At 52.7% G+C, this 17,950-nt stretch overlaps 1 protein-coding gene across 2 annotated transcripts in view; it reads right to left on the bottom strand.

Moving 5' to 3' along the window:
* PLXNA2 (plexin A2) overlaps positions 1-17,950 on the bottom strand; it is a 236,939-nt gene that overhangs the window by 74,612 nt on the left and 144,377 nt on the right. The window contains exons 5-10 of one of the 2 annotated variants that reach the window (XM_055583110.1): positions 14,567-14,667; positions 10,501-10,624; positions 8,611-8,764; positions 7,797-7,893; positions 4,547-4,661; positions 3,900-4,078 (exon numbers count right to left, since the gene is read on the bottom strand). In XM_055583110.1, coding sequence (XP_055439085.1) covers positions 4,073-4,078; positions 4,547-4,661; positions 7,797-7,893; positions 8,611-8,764; positions 10,501-10,624; positions 14,567-14,667 — 597 coding nt within the window. In that variant the 3' untranslated portion in view covers positions 3,900-4,072. Of the gene's footprint in view, positions 1-3,899; positions 4,079-4,546; positions 4,662-7,796; positions 7,894-8,610; positions 8,765-10,500; positions 10,625-14,566; positions 14,668-17,950 lie in introns of those variants that run through there. The other variant, XM_055583109.1, reaches the window with a different exon arrangement.

The following is a 17,950-nucleotide window of genomic DNA, read 5'->3' as shown; positions in this document are numbered from 1 at the left end:
CAGGAAAGACTCCCAACTGAATAAAGGAACTTTGCTCAAGCTGAACACGCTTACCTCTGTGGTTCCCCCCGTTTTCCGGATCGGGACTTCCCCCTAAAGCAAGCTTTGGACAGCAAGCAGCAGGGTCTGGGGGCTGTCAGCTGGGAAGTGATGTGTGAGGGGCTGCGGCCCTGCCATCTCCTGGGGTCCTGCCTCCCACTTCCCATCCTGAGCTAAGTCAGGAGCCTTAGGGGGCCCGGGGCCACCCCTCCGAGAGAGCCCATCCCCGGGGTGGGGCCTGGGGCCTGTCAGCAGGGTGAGGAGGAGGAGGCGATGAGACTAAGGCATTTCTCTCACCTCCAGGAGCAGACATTAAGGAGAGGAAATGAAAACGGAGCCGGGAAGCCTCTGGCTTTACCCCCAGGGCTCTTTCGGTATTAATTTAATCCTAACTTCGGATGGCAACCGTCTCTCCCAGGCCCGGCTCTCTGGAATACTTGAGTTACCCGTGGCCGAGAGGGAGCTGTGTTCCAGGGACTTCTAGAGAGTGTGAGGGAGGCGGCATGATTCCAGTTAGCCCTCTGGGCCTCAGGCCCCTGGCCCCACACGGGCAGAGTTACTGTCTCGCTGGGTCTTCCACCCCCCGCACTCCTGTGGCTTGCAGGTCCTCTCTGGCTCGGCTCTGGGTTTCTCTGGGCCTGAAGGAACCCAGCTGCCAGGAGAAAATGAAGTGGCTTCTCATCCGGATGTCCCCGTCATCCTCCCTCTCTCTCTCTCTCTCTCTCTCTCTCTCTCTCGGCATTCTGTGGTCCTTCTCGACTTATTTCATTAACCAAGTTAGGAGGTTAAGGGCTTCCCTTGTAGCTCAGTCCGTAAAGAATCTGCCTGCAGTGCTGGAGACCCGTGTTAGATCCCTGGGTAGGGAAGATCCCCTGGAGGAGGAAATGGCAACCCCCTCTAGTATCCTTGCCTGGAGAATCACATGGATAGAGGAGCCTGGCGGGCTGCAGTCTATGGGGTCGCAAAGAGTTGGGCACGACTGAGCGACTAACACTTACTAACTTAAGTTAGGAGGTTAGAAGCGGCTGGTATGAAGGTCAGTTTCTGAGGCCCTTCACTGCCCAGCCTTGGCCTCAGCGTCACCCTGCCCCTGGCGTCCAGCCTCCCCTGGCCATTGTCCTGTGGACTCCCAGGCTGGGTCCCCCCTCTCTCCCACCGCACCCTCGGGTTGTGGGTCCTTTCCTATGGGTGAGAAGACAGGCCTGAAAAGTGGTCTCAGCCTCCTGCAGGATCCCAGGGCTGGGATTAATTTCCAAGGCTGACTAAGACCAGTGTGGCACTCTCTGGGCAGCCACTTCAAAGCATCCTGACTGGCTGGAGGAAAGGCCTTCCCTGAAAGGTTCTCAGGGCCTGAGATAACTGGCTCCATCCCGCGGAGGCACCTGCAGTTGGGTCTGCCTTAAATACCGCCTGTGGGCACCATCTGTGTGTGTTTCTTTCAAGACAGGCAGATTTCATTTTTTTTCTAGCCTGAATATAACACATATTGTTTCAGAAGCTAAGAAGAATTCAAGACCGTGTGTGTGTGTGTGTGTGTGTGTGTATGTGTGTGTGTGTGTGTGTGTGTGTGTGTGTGTGTGTGATTGCATTTGGGAAACCTTTCAAGGCTTACTTTCTTCTTAAATTAAAAGTTTAAAAAATTAGCTTTATTGAGGTATAACTGGGCTTCCCGGGTAGCTCAGTGGTGAAGAACCTGCCTGCCAATACAGGAGACCTGAGTTTGATTCCTGGGTCAGGAAGATTCCTTGGGGAAGGAAATGGCAACCCATTCCAGTGTTCTTTCCTGGGAAATCCCATGGACAGAGGAGCCTGGTGAGTTACAGTACATGGGGTTGCAAAACAGTCAGGCCTGACTTAGCGACTAAACAACAATTGACAAATAAAATTGTGAGGTGTTTAACACTGATGAGCCTATCCGCAGGGCAAGGATAGAGACGCAGACACAGAGCGCGGACTTGTGGACACGTCAGGAGGAGGAGAGGCTGGGATGAACAGAGAGAGCAGTGCCGAAATATCTACGCTGCCGTGTGTCAAATGGCCAGCTCGTGGGAAGTTGCTATATAACACAGGCAGCTCAGCCTGGTGCTCTGTGATACCTGGAGGGCTGGGCGGGTGGAGTAGAAGGAGGCTCAAGGGGAGGGGATATAGGGACACTTAACAGGTCAGGAAGCAGCAGTTAGAACTGGACATGGAACAACAGACTGGTTCCAAATAGGAGAAGGAGTACGTCAAGGCTGTATATTGTCACCTTGCTTATTTAACTTATATGCAGAGTCCATCATGAGAAATGCTGGACTGGAAGAAACACAAGCTGGAATCAAGATTGCCGGGAGAAATATCAATAACCTCAGATATGCAGGTAACACCACCATTATGGGAGAAAGTGAAGAGGAACTAAAGAGCCTCTTGATGAACGTGAAAGAGGAGAGTTAAAAAGTTGGCTTAACACTCAGCATTCAGAAAACTAAGATCATGGCATCTGGTCCCATCACTTCATGGCAAATAGATGAGAAAACAGTGGAAACAGTGACAGACTTTATTTTTTTGGGCTCCCAAATCATTGCAGATGGTGACTGCAGCCATGAAATTAAAAGATGCTTACTCCTTGGAAGAAAAGTTATGACCAGCCTACACACCATGTTAAAAAACAAAGACATTACTTTGCCAACAAAGGTCCGTGTAGTCAAAGCTATGGTTTTTCCAGTAGTCATGTATGGATGTGAGAGTTGGACTGTGAAGAAAGCTGAGCGTCGAAGAATTGATGCTTTTGAACTGTGGTGTTGGAGAAGACTCTTGAGAGTCCCTTGGACTGCAAGGAGATCCAACCAGTCCATCCTAAAGGAGATCAGTCCTTACTATTCATTAGAAGGACTGGTGCTGAAGCTGAAACTCCAATACTTTGGCCACCTGATGCAAAGAACTGACTTATTTGAAAAGACCCTGATGCTGGGATTGAAGGCGGGAGGAGAAGGGGATGACAGAGGATGAGATGATTGGATAGCATCACCAACTCAATGGCTCATGAGTTTGAGTAAACCCCAGGAGTTGGTGATGGACAGGGAGGCCTGGCGTGCTGCAGTCCATGGGGTCTCAAAGAGTTGGACACGACTGAGTGACTGAATTGAACTGAATGGCTGATTCATATTTTTCTACAGTAGAAACCAACACAACATTGTAAAGCAATTATCCTCTAATTAAAAAAAAATTAACTGTACAACATGATCATGTCAATCAAGGTGCTCTTTCTTGGAAGTAACTGTTACTTCTACCTTGATTAGGAGAGACAAGAAACTTTCTTGAAATCTTAGACAAGGAGCTCCAAGGAACACTTCCTATCAATGACGTTTGGTTACAGTGGTCATTGATTCCTCTATGCTTTCACGCATGCGTGCTACAAACTTTCACTGAAAAAGGCCCTGAGGAAACTCCTGCCTTTAAGGAGGTTGTAGTGAAATGGCAACCCACTCCAGTATTCTTGTCTGGAAAATCCCATGGACAGAGGAGCCTGGCAGGCTACAGTCCATGGGGTCACAAAGAGTCGGACACGACTGAGCGACTTCACTTCTTCAGTCTAGTGTAAGAGGGAGACAGATAAAGGTCACAGCAATATTTGTACATGCTACACAGTCACTTATTTACATTTATGGATTTCCTAAAAGGTAGAACGAGATGGGGATGTATATTCACGCACATGTGTATTTGTGGGAATACGTAAGGTCTCTATAGTTGTTCAAACCCAACTACTGATCACCCTGGGGCATGGAAAACATTAGATATCAGAAAAGGACATTGACCCAGCAGGCTTCGTTGTCCTAAGGCCTGCTGTGAGCTTGTAAGAAAGTGAACCTCAAGGAAGCATCACTGGGTGGGATTATTTATTGGAAAGATAAGCAATTTATTATCTCCCTGTGTTGATAACAAGGGTGGAACCGGTCTTAGCGATGGCACATCGAGTGGATCATGACATGTGGCTTTAGCAAGCCTGGGCTCTTTTCTCCAGTGGACTGCCTCTCTCTTCTGTAAGGCTACCTACTCAGTCCTACAAAAGAGTCAAAGAATCATTGAATTTTAGCCTAGGAAGAGAGGCTGGCATGAAAGAGTGGTTGACAGTGAATGTGCTATTGAACTAGACCATGTCTGCAGCCAAGCAGAGGGCTTAAAACTCAGAGAACAAATGCCATTCTCTACGCTCTTCTAGACCGTGGAGTCTGTTTGGTTGGATATGTTTCCCCTGAGCTTTCAGTCTCAGCCCTCAGCTCCCCTCGAACTTTTGAATGAATACAATTCCAGGAGTCTAGCAAATACAGCGCACTTCTTCTCGGGAGTATTTGCTGCCTTTTTTTGGGGTGGGGGAGCTTTATAATACCAGGGCTTTCTAACCTCTCTGGAAGAAGCCCAACATGGACCAGGGCAAGGAGATGGCCAAGCTGTCGGACTGGCCATCTGAAAAGGGAGGTCTGCTTAGATCTACTGGGGATGTTGCCGTGCCAGGCTGAGCCCTGCTTACCTCTGAAATGTTGATCCGACCCTCCTGGAAGGAGCAGGTGGTGGGGTCATGAGTACAGAGGTTTCGGTATTTGCACCAATGGCAGCGGAAGGCGCTGTTGACACAGGACAGGCACCTGCAAAGACACAGACAGTAAGAGGCAGAGAGAGGAGAGCACACAGGGCAGGGGAGGGGGCCAGGGAGCCCACGCACCGTGACGTAAGTCTGTCACCCGAGTCTCGCGCTCACAATTTCCCCAGCCCTGAAATTGTGGCCTCTCCCTCTAAGATGCTCAGGGGACCAGGGGGCCAGAAAATTGAGGGAGAAATGTGTCCAGAGTGGGAATAATGTCTCCGAAAGCAGTGGAGTGCTAGAGCTGGTCTGTTTCAGCTCATGACAGCCAATTATTCATATTTTCAGGAATGTTGCAAGCGGGTCATCGACATGATAGCAGCTTGAAACGAGCCACAGAGGGAGTATTTATGCCATAGCAATTGGAAAATGCCACCTACTAAATTTTTCCCCCTGATTTCTGATAGCTAAACATTTGCCAGCCTAGCACCACTTATAGGATGGAACAGCCCAAGGAGAGCAGGGATAGGAACTGGGCTGACCTGGTTCCCGTTTTGCCTCTGGCCCTGCCATTATGGCTGCCCCGAGTAAGTCACTTCACCTGCTGAACCAGAATTTCTTCATCCGTCTGTACGGAAACTTTTCTGTCCACTCCACAGGGATGTTTTGTGCCAAACGAGATAACGTACATGACGTGGTTTTAAAAAATACAATGCTAAATGTATTATCTTTAGGGGCTTAACTTACCTGTTACTTCAAGCTCTTAAACCATATTTGAGTGTTCACAGGTGGTTCATATCACCTGTGTTTTGGAGTTTGAGTGGAGTGAATGGTATCAACTGATAACTCTGTCACCCCCTCCAAGTAGCCAGACATGGTAGCCACAGGCTGTGCGTGGCTCCTGCCTTTCTCGCCAGGTAGAGCGCCTCTTTGCCTCTGGTTTCCCCTGCATTCTGTGTGTATCATCTAGGTTCCCTGTGTGCGGTCAGACCACCATCAGGGAAATAGGTTTGGCCGGTGGAGTTTTCCTACTCGCTCCTTGCCAGATCCCCTAGTCCAGTCTTGTCGCCTCTGGACCAACCTGGCAGGCACATGGCCAGGTCTGCAAACTGGCGCCACCTGCTGGGGCTCTAATGGCATTTGGGAGGATGGGGCTTGATCCAGGGCCCGTTGGTTTATAAGGACCAGGCGCGTTATCCCATCGACACTTCTTCCCCATGCCGGATATTTTCATCCCCTTCTAGATATGCCCGTAGTTATTTCGTTCCTGAACTTGGGCCAGATGGATTGGGTCTTCCTCACATCTTACGATTCAGCAAGTAAATCACAAAAATGGATCAAGGATGATGAGATCAGGGTTCTTCGAGAACAGGCTTGTCCACCTGCTAATCTGGTGGCCTCCAATGGAGCACCTGTCCCCTCTGGGCCTTAGTTTACCATAGTAAAAGGAGAGGCTTGAACGTGATCCTGTGATTTGTAAGTGGACGGATAAGACAGTGCGTGGCAATAAAAGGTCAAAGATACTTGCTTTTCTTTCTGCTAAAACTTGCTGCCCGTGATAGCATCTCCACTGCCATGGTTGAGAGTGGTGACATCACACCGGGTGTCGTGGAGGTGAGGACGTCCTCACAAGCAATGCGTTCCATCACCACTGTGCTGGAGCGTGAGAGGGAGGTTGGGGAGTTCCCACTCCAAGATGCTCACAGTTCCCAAAACAGGGTTAGCTGGGATTGGACGCAGGGCTTGGGGGGCGATTTTATCTGGTTCAGCTCCTGCCACATACCGCCTTGCCTTGGCTCCTCCCAGGCCACTTTCTATCACTTGTTCTGTCTTTCTCGGCATATCTATTGATTTGTCCTGAATGGATCCAAGCGACGTCTCCTTCCTTAGCTACTCTGGAGACCCGAGAACTCCAGCAGATGATTCTCATCATGAAAATCCAGATCAGAAAAGGGGAGATGAACGAAGCTCATTTGTCTATTTTTACGGCTTAAAGTTTCCTTTAGGGCTTAGCTGCTAACAGACCCTTTCCCCACATGGATTGCTGGGCCCATCGTGGCCACAGCCTGGACCCTCAGACTTGACGCCCCTGGAGTGCTCAGGTGGATCCTGTCCTGGGCAACAGGAAGGATGGGGCCACAGAACGTTCCCAGGCGCTTCTCCCTCCGGCCTGGAGCTCTTGGTTGACCTCTGCTCTTGCCTATGACCAAGGTCATATGGCCCTTACGTGGCCCTATTATAGAGACCCCGATTTCTCTTTTTCTAAATCAAACAGCACATGAGTTTCCAGATGACGTGGAAAGAGTCTCAGTTTCCCTTCAAGAGAAGACCGGCAGAAACTAAGTATGGGTCTCTCTCCTCCACTCCTGGCCCCAATTTTTACTTATGAAGTGTGCCCAGCTTCCTGCATAGCTGTAAGAACTCACAGCCATGGCACTCAGCCGCTGGACGTGGCTGGTGAAGTCAGATGGGCAGCACCTAAGCCCCTCTGGGGACCGATGGTTGGGTCTGGTTTTCACTTCCTCCTTGAAAAGTTGAAGGCTCAGTGTGGACGTCAGTAGAGTTGAAAGCCTCCTTGCTGTGTCCCAGCCCAGGTCCTTTATTTGGGCGCTGGGTGAGGCCATTTCCCCAGCCTTGCCCCTTCCTCTGAGGCTGTCATCTCTGAGTCCCTCTTCATGTGCCCATGGATGATGTGGCTACGTTTCGCTGGCTGTCGATCTCCACATTCAAAGCCACCACCCGCTGGCATAAAAGGGAGGACTTTCCTTCGGGCTCCTGGGCCGTGACTTCTATTTTTACTTCAAACCCTTTTTAACTCTTAGCTTGAGAGTTGAGGGTAGGGTGTGGTGCAAGGGAGACTGAATGAGATCAGAGGCTGTGGACAGCGAATGCCATTCGGTTTGGTATAACTGAATAAACCGAATATAACTGAAATATTTAGGGGGCACTTTACGCTGTTCTAGACAAAGTGCCACGTCTGATCGGGAGACTGGGTGGTGACAAGTTCTTGTCCTGTGGGAACTTAGGAAACTCCCCCCCACACACGCATCCAGACCCGGGGCAAGTCGGCTCCTGGCCTGGCCCTGCCATGACCTGCTTGCTCGCCAGTCTCCCCGACCTCATCTCTAAGGGAGGGCACTGGCCTAGTGCTCTTCCCGCTCTGGCACTGAACGCCGGCTCGCGCTAGGGGCGTGCTTACAGTTGGTGGGCGCTGCAGTTGTAGAACTTGAACTCAGTGCTGACGAATATCTTCCCCGTCTCCTTGGATCTCAGCTGCAGCTCTAGCCCAAACCAGTCTGAAAAAAAAAAGCGGGGGGGGGGGGGGGGGCGGAAGGAGAAAGTTACAAGCTGGGAGCCCAGTGGAGAGGCTGGGGGCTAAATCATTCAGCCACTCCGGGGCTCCCATGGGGCAGTGATGGCAGACGGAGCCTTCCTGAGTCCTCTTCCAAGAGTCCCTTTCATCCTTCTGATGACCAGCCCATCACTGAGACCCAGTCACCCTAGGTCCCCCTCTTAGGGAGGAGGTGACAGATCAGACCCTGTAGAGTCCCCTGCCTAGGTCGAATATGTTCAGTTACTGAAAGACTGTCAGAAATATCAGGTCACCAATATAAAAATAAAACTTAAAAAAAAATATATATATATATCAGGTCAAAAGCCCTAAAGGCCCCCAGTTCTACAGAGAGAACCTACTAAAAACCACTGGCTGAAGCCACTGACGTTCCTTGAAGGAAAGGGAAGTCTGGAAAAACTCTTATGCACACTGTGCAGGCTTAACCCAAGTGGGAGACAGGGACCTCCCTCTTCCTGAAATGTCCTTGGGGCATGACAGTTTGCTTTCAAACTTAAATGGATTTATAAGTCAAATTAGAGTCTGGCGTAAGAAGACCTAGTCTGGCAGCCGTCAGTCGGTCTGTGCTGGCACTTGCCACCCTGTCTCCTGGGTCCCCTACTCTGGGCCAGCCTGATCAAGCAGCTCCGAGCATTTGACGCTCACTGCAGAGGCTTCTTACCCTGATCCAGAGGGATGACAGGCACATCCTTGGGTCCCGGTGAGATGCAGATGACCTGGCTCCCAGATACTTGTCCCTCTACCTCCGTCAGGTTCCCAAAGGCACAGGAGATGCCCACAGACAGATCGGGGGCATCGCTCACAACCAGGCTGAGCTGTGGGTGGAGCAGAGAGACGATGCTGTGGGAAGACCCCGCAGGGCTCGGGGGACCTGGGCTCCAGGCCTGGCCCTGCCACTGTCCACTTGCTCACTCCTCTCCCTGGACCTCATCTAGGAAGAAGATGTCGGTCCAGGAGACCTTCTAGCTTTGACCCAGAGCCTTTACCGTAGCACTGCAAGGGGTGATGCAGGATCAGTGGTCTTTATTATTAATATTACTCTTCAGTCTTGTCCAGAATCATAAAGCACTGAGGGGAGAGGAAGGGATGGTAGGGGTGAGGGAAGGTCCCAAAACCCATCTCAGCCTGAGCTCATTTTGACATGAAACCATGAAAACTTGAAAAAAGCCAGTCAGAGTTGGACTCATCACAAATAAGCCTTAGCTCCGGTTCATAGGAGAACACGTGCCACCAGCCTGGAGGTTTATAAGGAGTTTACCATTTGGCTGGCTCCCCACCCTGGCTGTCATGCAGGGGCTGGCTACCAAGGTGGTGGGCTTCTATTCTCGGTCGCCAAGGTGGTGGGCTTCTATTCTCGGTTGGCCTCTGGCTCTTTGCCCACTGAGTGTTCCCTGAGAGCAGGGCAGTTGCCTCACAAGGCGCTTAGGGGATCAGAGAAAGGCAGGAAGTGGACACCAATGCCCTGGATGATGTCTGTGGTTCCCTAGGCTTCCAGGGAGGCAGGCCAGTGGTCTGCAGGCTTTTTAAGTTTGAATATCCTCCTCTGAATGGTAAAAACATCACAGACTGTCAGAAGAACGATCGAGAAACCATTTAATAGCAAAACACCACTCTGAATTGCGTGCCCTTGGAAGTGGGTTTGTACTAAATGACAACAATATATCTAAGTGGTATTGGAAACCAGAGGTGAGAAACGTGACTCCCAGTGGGGAGTGCCCATGGGGGTTCGCGGTGACAACACCCCGTGTCCTCCGAGAAGCGAGTCCTGAGGGAGGGAGGTCTCACTTTGTCCTCCCATGATGCCTGGAGGGCTTTCTCAGCCCCAGTGGCCATCACCTAGCCTTTCCATACATTTGTCTGCCGCTGAATCTCTGCCCCAGTTTCGTTTCCATGGGGCCGAGAGACTTAGGTACAAACTCTGCTGTTTGTTCCCTCAGCTCTGTGGGAGCCAAAACCTCCCGGTGGGGATGAATGAACACAAGTCTTGGAAGGTTCATTAACTAATTAGCATTCGTGAATGCCCATAAAACCTCCAGAAGGAAATAACTGCGCAGGCCTGAGGACGCGGAATATTTGGGGTTGCACCTCGACAGGTGGTGAAGGACTGCTGTCTTCTCTTTAATATTCTCTTTCCGCACACCCTGTGAATTAAGCCTCAGTCTCTCTGTGTCTGTCTGTCCATCTGTCTGTCTGTCTCTCTCTCACATACATGTACAAAGGCAACTCCAAGTTCCTGTGAGCAACTCTACCAGGTGGTCCCTTGAAATCTCTATCATACACCACAGAATGGGATGGGATTGCATGATGTTGCAGAGGCTTGCTGCTAAATGCAAAATGTAGATTTACAAACCAGATCAATGGGTGATGGATCTGCAAGGAGTGGGGCGAATGACTGGGTCCTGAGTAAGGACAGGCGTTACCGTAGTTTTCCTCTAAAATGTCCTCGGAGCGCGTCAAGTCCGATCGGCTTACACTGTGCTGGAGTTAAAGGAACACACCCACGCTTGTGCGCGCTGTGCCCCGCCCCCAGGCCCCGCAGGGGCTCACTCACCAGCCGGCTGTGCTCAGACACGGAGATGCTGCTGGGGTGCGCCTCGAGCCTCACGCACTGGCTGATGCTGGCGGCAAATCGGTTGGGCTCCCAGGCCCGCTGGCACCGGTCCCTGCGGGAACACCTGCCACAGACGCACAGGGGTGAGGAGGGGGCTCTGCGGCCCGTGTCCGCCTCCTCAGGACGAGCGTCACTTCTCCCAGGGGGCTCGGTGACTCCCAGGTGGTCTCTACTGCGGTCAAAGACAGACTAAGGGAGGGGCTTCCCTGGTGGCTCGGTGGGAAAGACTCTGTTGGGGGACGCACACTGACTGAAACCGCCACCCTGGCCGGCCACCGCAGTCACCGCTGGCATGAGTTGTTTTATGACAGGAGGTCCTGGTGAGGAACACGGAACTGAGAAGCCACCGCCCACCGGAAGAGTTCGGGAAAGGTCAAAAGGAGACACCACAGGTCTGACCTCCTCCCAGAATCCTCCTCGCTGGCATCCATCTTGGCTGAACAAGGCGTGCACCACCAGAATGATGGGCTAAAGACAACCCGGAAACTAATCCCATCACCGTAAAACCAGAGACTGCGAGCCACGTGGCGGAGCAGTTCTCCTGGGTTCCCTCACCCTCCTGCTGTCTGCCCAGCGGCCTTTCCAATAAAGTGTCTTGCTTTGTCAACATGTGTATCTCCTTGGGCAATTCATTTCTGAGTGTTAGACAAAAGCCCAGTTTTGGGCCCTGGAAGGGGTCCCCCTTCCTGCAACAGATCTGCTTGCCAATACAGGAGACACAGGTTCAACCCCTGATTCGGGAAGATCCCTCATGCTGTGGAGCAACTAAGCCCGGGCACCACAACTCCAGAGCCTGTGTTCTAGAGCCCCGGAGCTGCACCTACTGAAGCCCACGCACCTCAGAGCCCGTGCTCTGCAGCGAGAGAAAAGCCTGCTCAGCAACAGAGACCCGGGACAGCCAAAAGTAATAAGAAACAATTGAGAAGATTATTTAAAAAGAGGACAGACTAAGAGATGTGGGATCAACGCCCCCCCTCCCAAATGAGAGATGCAGTTCAGACATAAAGAATAGCTCGTATAGACAGCATCTTTATGGGAAGCTCTGTGAGTGAGGGAGGGAAGGTTGGGGAACAGAAGAAGTATCAGGCAAAAGGCACAGAATGTGAACTCTGGGGCCAGGCTGCTTGGGTTCTAACCCAGATCTCCAGCCTACTAGCTGTGGTCCCATTGGGCAAGTTCCTGGAAGTCCCCACGTGTCAGCTCCCCCAGCTGTAAAATGCTGGGCCCAATGATAATACTATATCTCACAGGCCTGGTGTAAGTATTAAAAGAATTAGTGTTTGGAAAATGGCCTGTTCTTGGCCCTACTAAGAAAAATATTAATGATGATGGCTATGGATATTATTATTATTCCCCCCCAGGGACATGTAAAACCCTGGACAGGGTCTTAGCTGTGTGGGATAGTGTGCGTGTGACCTTGTGGCTGGATTCCCGGCTCTTTGAAGGCAGGGGCCATGTTTTATTCATTGAGATATTCCACCTGCCACATGGCTTATTTTCAATAAATGTTTGTGAAACACAGACACAGACGGGGATGCGCGGGCAGGGTTGCCTCTGTCAGGAAGCGCGTGTGGTGGCTTCGTCCCCCACCTTCATCTCTGGTCCTTGGCGTCCAGGGCCACAGCAGCAGGTGGGCACTGTGACCCCTGCACGCAGGGAACCCCTGGGAACATGCTCCAGGGCTGGCACTTCTCTGACCAAAGCGCCCCCTCCGGGGATGCGACAAGAGTCCACGACCCAGCAGAGATTCCCACCGAACTCCCCACAAAGTCCCTCCCCCCAACCCTTCCTTGCCACGCACATAATGGATCTAAATATGAATGCTGTCAAAGGAAAGAATTATGGAGGTTTAAGTGAATCCTTAAGATAGCTCTAAAGTGAGCTCTTGACTGGAGCCTTTATCTCATTGACTCACTGAAATGGCTCTTTTTTATCATACTATTTATGGCAACAGCCCCAACAGAGATAAATAGCCTCTGAGACAATAACACACTCGCAAGAGCAAGGCCTACAGAAGAGACAGGAGGGTTTCAGATCCACTCCGCCCCCCATCCCTGGACCCAGCGGCTCTTGAGCTACCGCCCTCAGCCCTCTGCCTCTGCTCAAATCCAGCGCGTGGGCCGGGCTGCTGGAGGTGGTCCCTCCGCTCGGTCCTGTCACCCAGGCAAGGGGACAGCAGGTGGGTGGGCAGTGCCCGAGGGGCCGAAGATGAGACGGGCCAGGAGAAGGGAAAAGTCCAGGTGAAACAGGAAAGGCTTGATCCCCACGTGGTACAAGAGGCAAACTGAGCTGTTGGAAGGAGCAGTGCATCCCTGGGCCTTGATGACAGGGGAGGGGCTCAGAGCGTAGAGGAAACCTGAGACCCTTTCTGCAGTCATTCTAAGTCAGCTCCCCCGCTGATCTGGCCCAGGAGGAGGATGGGTGGTCTGGGGCCTCTGGCAGATTCAGACATCGTGGCCAGATTGGCAGGGAGGAGCAGGGAGCAGGTGGTATGGCTGGACCTGTCCACCGCCCAGTGAGGGGGCCAGGTGACCCAGGCCACTGCAAGGAGCTGGGGGTGGCTGTCAGGTTCCGTGGAGGGAGAAACCCTCGTGAGGAAAGACAGCCTGCTGGCTGTAGGGCCAGCCTCACTGACGGGAATCCCAATTGTAGCCACCTCTCAATGCTGGAGACCCAGGTTCAATTCCTGGGTCGGGAAGATCCCCTGGAGAAGGAAATGGCAACGCACTCCAGTACTCTTGCCTGGAAAATCCCATGGACCGAGGAGCCTGGTGGGCTATGGTCCACGGGGTCACAAAGAGTCGGACACGACTGCATGACTTCACTTTTCCCTTTCTGGCATTCCTGGGGCCCAGCGGGGGTGCCATCAGTATCTCTACCATTTGTCTGACCCACATGGTACCACTCTGTCTGGGTTCTAGTGAGGGCATTTCTGGCAAAAACTTTTCTGAGGAGCCCCTTACCTCCGAATCTAAGCCGGGAACCCAGGATGTGTGGGCGCCAATCCAGTCCGGATTTTGCATCTGTGAGGCGCCTGCTTCGCTCTCTCCCTGCATAGCCCTTCCAACACCTGCTGCGGAGGCTGGAAGCCAAGAGCGATTGTGCAGGACCCTGAACTCTGGCCCTCCGCCTCCGCCCCCACCCTAAACCGGCACTTCTCGTGGGGGTGCTCTGCTGGCTGGCAAGGAGCCCTGGAGTTTCCTAGGCCGCTGGGGAGCAGAATTCCTAGCCAGCCGCCTCCCCCTCTGTCTTTGGAGTTTCTTCCCTCTGCTCTCCCTCTGGGGCTCTTGGAGTTAGGAAGTTTACGTGCGATTTTGCATTTCCATTGGGCTGGTATTCAGTGGCAGGGGGTGTATCTGAATAGGGATTCGAGGCCAGTTGGAGTAAGATGTAGGCTTCTTGGAACCAGGGACTGACTGACGAGGCCAGAAGGGTCCTCCCAAGGGTTCCGAGTCCATGATCATCATTTTGACTTGTGTAGCTTATCCTGAGCTTCCTTACTGCCAAAGCATTTATTTAGCATTTAATCCTCACGGTTCACCTGCGAGGTAGGCATTATCCCTTTCTGGTGATGGGGAAAAGGAGGCCCAGGGTTGTCAGTGGACCATGCCGGGTCACACGGCCTCTCACTGGAGTCCAGACTCCAGGAATGAGGTGCCTTGTTCAGGCTACAATCTAGAGACACTTCAAACTCCCTTGCAAGTTCTTCCAACACCACTAGCCTTCCCTGTAGCAAAGGCGCAGACTTCAGAGCAGCTGGCCAGAGATGGAGGGAGTAGGGGTCGGGTTTTGGAGGTGAGACCACAGAGGCACTGCCCTTGGAAAGAAGGCACTTACAGCCTCTCTTCTTTGCTTTCAGCACTCTGACTGCGATTAGAATTACTGCTCAGCAGAGGGAAATTCCTCTCTCCCTGCAAACTGAGGTCACATCCCTCATCAACAGTCCCAGGAAAGTACCTGGTCTTCTGCATTCCAGGTGTTTTTTTCCAGACTGTGCCAAACTTACATGTTGTGCAGGGCACACCAGCCACAGTGAGGGTCCCCCGAGCTCAGGCACTCCCCGCAGGTCGTGTACTGCTCACAGGATTCCACGGGGACCCTGGTGATCTGGCCGAGAGGGAAAAGACAGCAGGTTAGATCAGGGAGTGATGCCTCCGGACGGTGTGTTCAGACTCAGTTACACCTAACCACTGTAGCTCAAATGGGAAAGAATCTGCCTGCGATGCAGGAGACCAGAGTTCCATCCCTGGGTCGGGAAGATCCTCTGGAGCAGGGATAGGCTACCCACTCCAGTATTCTTGCCTGGAGACGTCCATGGACAGAGGAGCTTGGTGGGCTACAGTTCATGGGGTCTCAAAGAGTCGGACACGATTGAGTGACTAACACACACGCGCGTGTGCACACTTGCACTGCCACCACGCCTAGAGAGGAGACAACAGGGCTGAATCGGTCCTTCGGTGTTCTCATCTGTTTCCCCTGCACGAGGCAGGCACAGCTAACAGCTCTCAGGCTTCTGGCCTTCCCCAGGGGTGGAAGCAAGCCCTCCAGCCTCTCTCTGCCTGCTCTCAAGTCCTCAGGAGGGCCAGGCCTGCTCCGGGAAGACGCTGGAAATGGTTAAGTCTGCTGAAAGGCTATTGAGTGCCACCAGCTAGCCTCTGAAGAGCTTTCAGCTGGGCTCGGGCTGAGACATCCTGCCTGCAAAGAAAACACTGATAAATAAAAAGAGAGAAGGAGAAACTTTTCCTATCAAATAGTATGCACTGAGTGGCACCATCTTTTTACCGCCAACCAGACGCACCACCTGGATCCAATTATCCCATTCTCTGATGTCTGTATTCACTTTTCTCTAGTAAATCTCCCGTCCTTTGAAAAGTCTGGCTAAATGTGAACAGAGATGAGCTGCCTGTCTGATGCCGTCTTGCTAGGGAAACGGGGAGTGTGTAGCTCAAGCCTGTGACCTCCCCCCAAGAGCAGGCAGCCTTCCCTTTCTGGCTTCCGGGTGAGGCCATGCTGGGACAGAAACCAGGCCTATGTGCTCATTACTCACCCTTACCTGCCCAGCGGGTGTTAACATTAAGGCCAGGCAAAGGGTCAGAAGATTGAAGTCTTGCATTCGGTATGTCCTAGGTATCTGTCGATGGCTGAGCCTGCAGGCAGCTGGGCTGCAAAAACATTTGCTAGGCTGGGAATGGGATCTCATGTGTCAGGGCAGAGAGGTTCCCCACCTACTGGACGTGTGAAGTCAAGCAGAAACACAACCTGGGGTCCAGCAGCCCAGTGTTCCGCCTCTGACAGAGAGATGAAGGGTCTGATGGAGACGCCTTCACAGCATCCTCCCGAGAGGCTCGGGATGGAGTCTAACACGGCTCACCCAGCAACCATTTATCAGATGTCACTGCGTCAAGGCTCCAGTGCTGTGTGCTAGAGAAACTGCAGCGAATCGGACACAGATCTGCCCCCCTGCAGAGCACGAAGCCCGCGGGACTCGGTAATTACAAACTGAGACCTACTCTACATTGTGGTGAACATCCATCGCAGGAGATGGGTATATGCCCTAGGGGCCTTGGCACATTAAAGGAGGGGCCACCCAGCACAATCTGTCTGGAAAACGGACCAGCAGCCGAGTGTGGGAGAGTCAGGGTAAGAGTGGGCCTGCTGCAGATGCCTGGAAGGGCCTTCCTAGCTGAGAGATTACCATGAGCAAAAGTAATCATGGCTGTTGGTGCATGCGAACTCAGTCCTGTCCGACTCTTTCGCGACCCCGTGGACTGTAGCCCATCAGGCTCCGCTGTCCATAGAATTGTCCAGGCCAGAATACTGGAGTGGGTTGCCATTTCCTTCCTCACGGGATCTTTCGACCCAGGGATCAAACCCGCATCTCTTGTGTCTCCTGCATTGGCAGGCGGATTCTTACCACTGCATCTCCTGGGAATCATGGCTCAGCTCAGCTTAACTCAAGTGTGGTGTGCACACTGGATGCAACGAGCTGAGAGATGCGGCTGGTGTGTGTGACCAGGGGTCAGATCGTGAGAGGTTTTGGGTACCAACCCCAGAAACCTTCCTTCTCTCTATTGGGTGTCCCCTGCACCGACTCATTCTCCCCACATCTTAACATTCTGAATTACAAAGCTTTTCCCTCTGAGTGACATGATCAGCTTTAAGCATTCCTGAGTTGCCTTTAATAATAAAATAAATGAAATGCAGAAAGCCTAAGTGTAAAATCTGGAAATTCAGTTTAAAAAAGCAGATATTCTAAGTGGAGGTTGGAGACAGCTGGTTTGAAATAGCTCATGCACGACAGGTGTGCAGGTTTGAGTGGACTCTCAACTTGGAGGTCCAATTGGACCTGACAGGGTGATGGCACGGCTCTGGGGGCCAACTGGGTCACAGGCTGCGTTAATGGACGTGGTGTCAAGACGAAGGTGCCCCACCCTGGGGAGTTCCCAGTTCAGGGCTGGGCAGCCTGCCCCTGGAGACGTGTAGCCTCACCAGACAGACTTCCCAGAAGGGTGGTCACGATGGGGTGGGACCCAGCACTGGCATCTGAAGTACAGCTTGAGAGACCTGGATGTTTCTTTAGCTCAGAGAAGGTGAATCTCAAGGGGGACACGGAAGTGGTTTGCCATGGTTTGAAGGGCAGCCCTGTGGCGGAGGTGAGACCCAGGGGTGAAAAGATCCACGAAAGCTCAACAGAAGAACGTCAAGGCTGTCCAATAACGCAGCAGACCGGGGTTCTAGCAGGGACTCCCATCCATGGGAGGTGTGAGCCGAGTCAAGGGGACGTGTGTCTGGGAGGCTTCGGAAGGTACACTTCTGACCCAGAGGAAGGCCGCTTGAGTCCTTCCAGCTCTGTCTTCCAGGATGCTCCTAACTTCTCCCTGAGACTGCTGAATGACGTGGACGGTTCAAAGGTAATCTCCAGCCATACCACCGGCCGCTGACAGCACCCTGCCTTAAGGAGCCCCCACTGACCCCTGACTCGTGACCTGCGATCCCTGCCAGAAGCACCTTTCTGGCGTGTGCCTGATGGATGCTCTCCCTGTGGGCCCTTCCCCACGCCCAGGGACCCTCAGCCCTTCAGGGTATCCCTGACCCCAGTCACCCAGGGGGGCTTCCGCTAGCGCCCTCCCCCTCCCAACCCGCCCTCGGAGGCCTGAGAGCCACGGTCCAGTGCCCCGCTCCCTTTCCTGGGTTTCGGGCTCCGTGTGAGTGATGTCTGCATCTGGCTGGAAATTAAAACAACTGTCTGCATTGCATTCGGCCCGTCTGTCAAAACACAGCCCTGCTCTCAGCAGCTGGGGAACGGGGCCCTGAATGGGAGCAGTGTCTCCAGCAACAAAGCCCACTTTCACGCCAAGTGCCGCGGAGATAGTGAGAAGCCTGTTCTTCT

This window comes from Bubalus kerabau, chromosome 5 (genome assembly GCF_029407905.1).
Source record: "Bubalus kerabau isolate K-KA32 ecotype Philippines breed swamp buffalo chromosome 5, PCC_UOA_SB_1v2, whole genome shotgun sequence".
In the NCBI taxonomy this organism is placed as follows: Eukaryota; Metazoa; Chordata; class Mammalia; order Artiodactyla; family Bovidae; genus Bubalus; species Bubalus kerabau.
The sequence above is the reverse complement of the archived record's forward strand: the minus strand, read 5'-3'. Positions and strand labels throughout refer to the sequence as shown.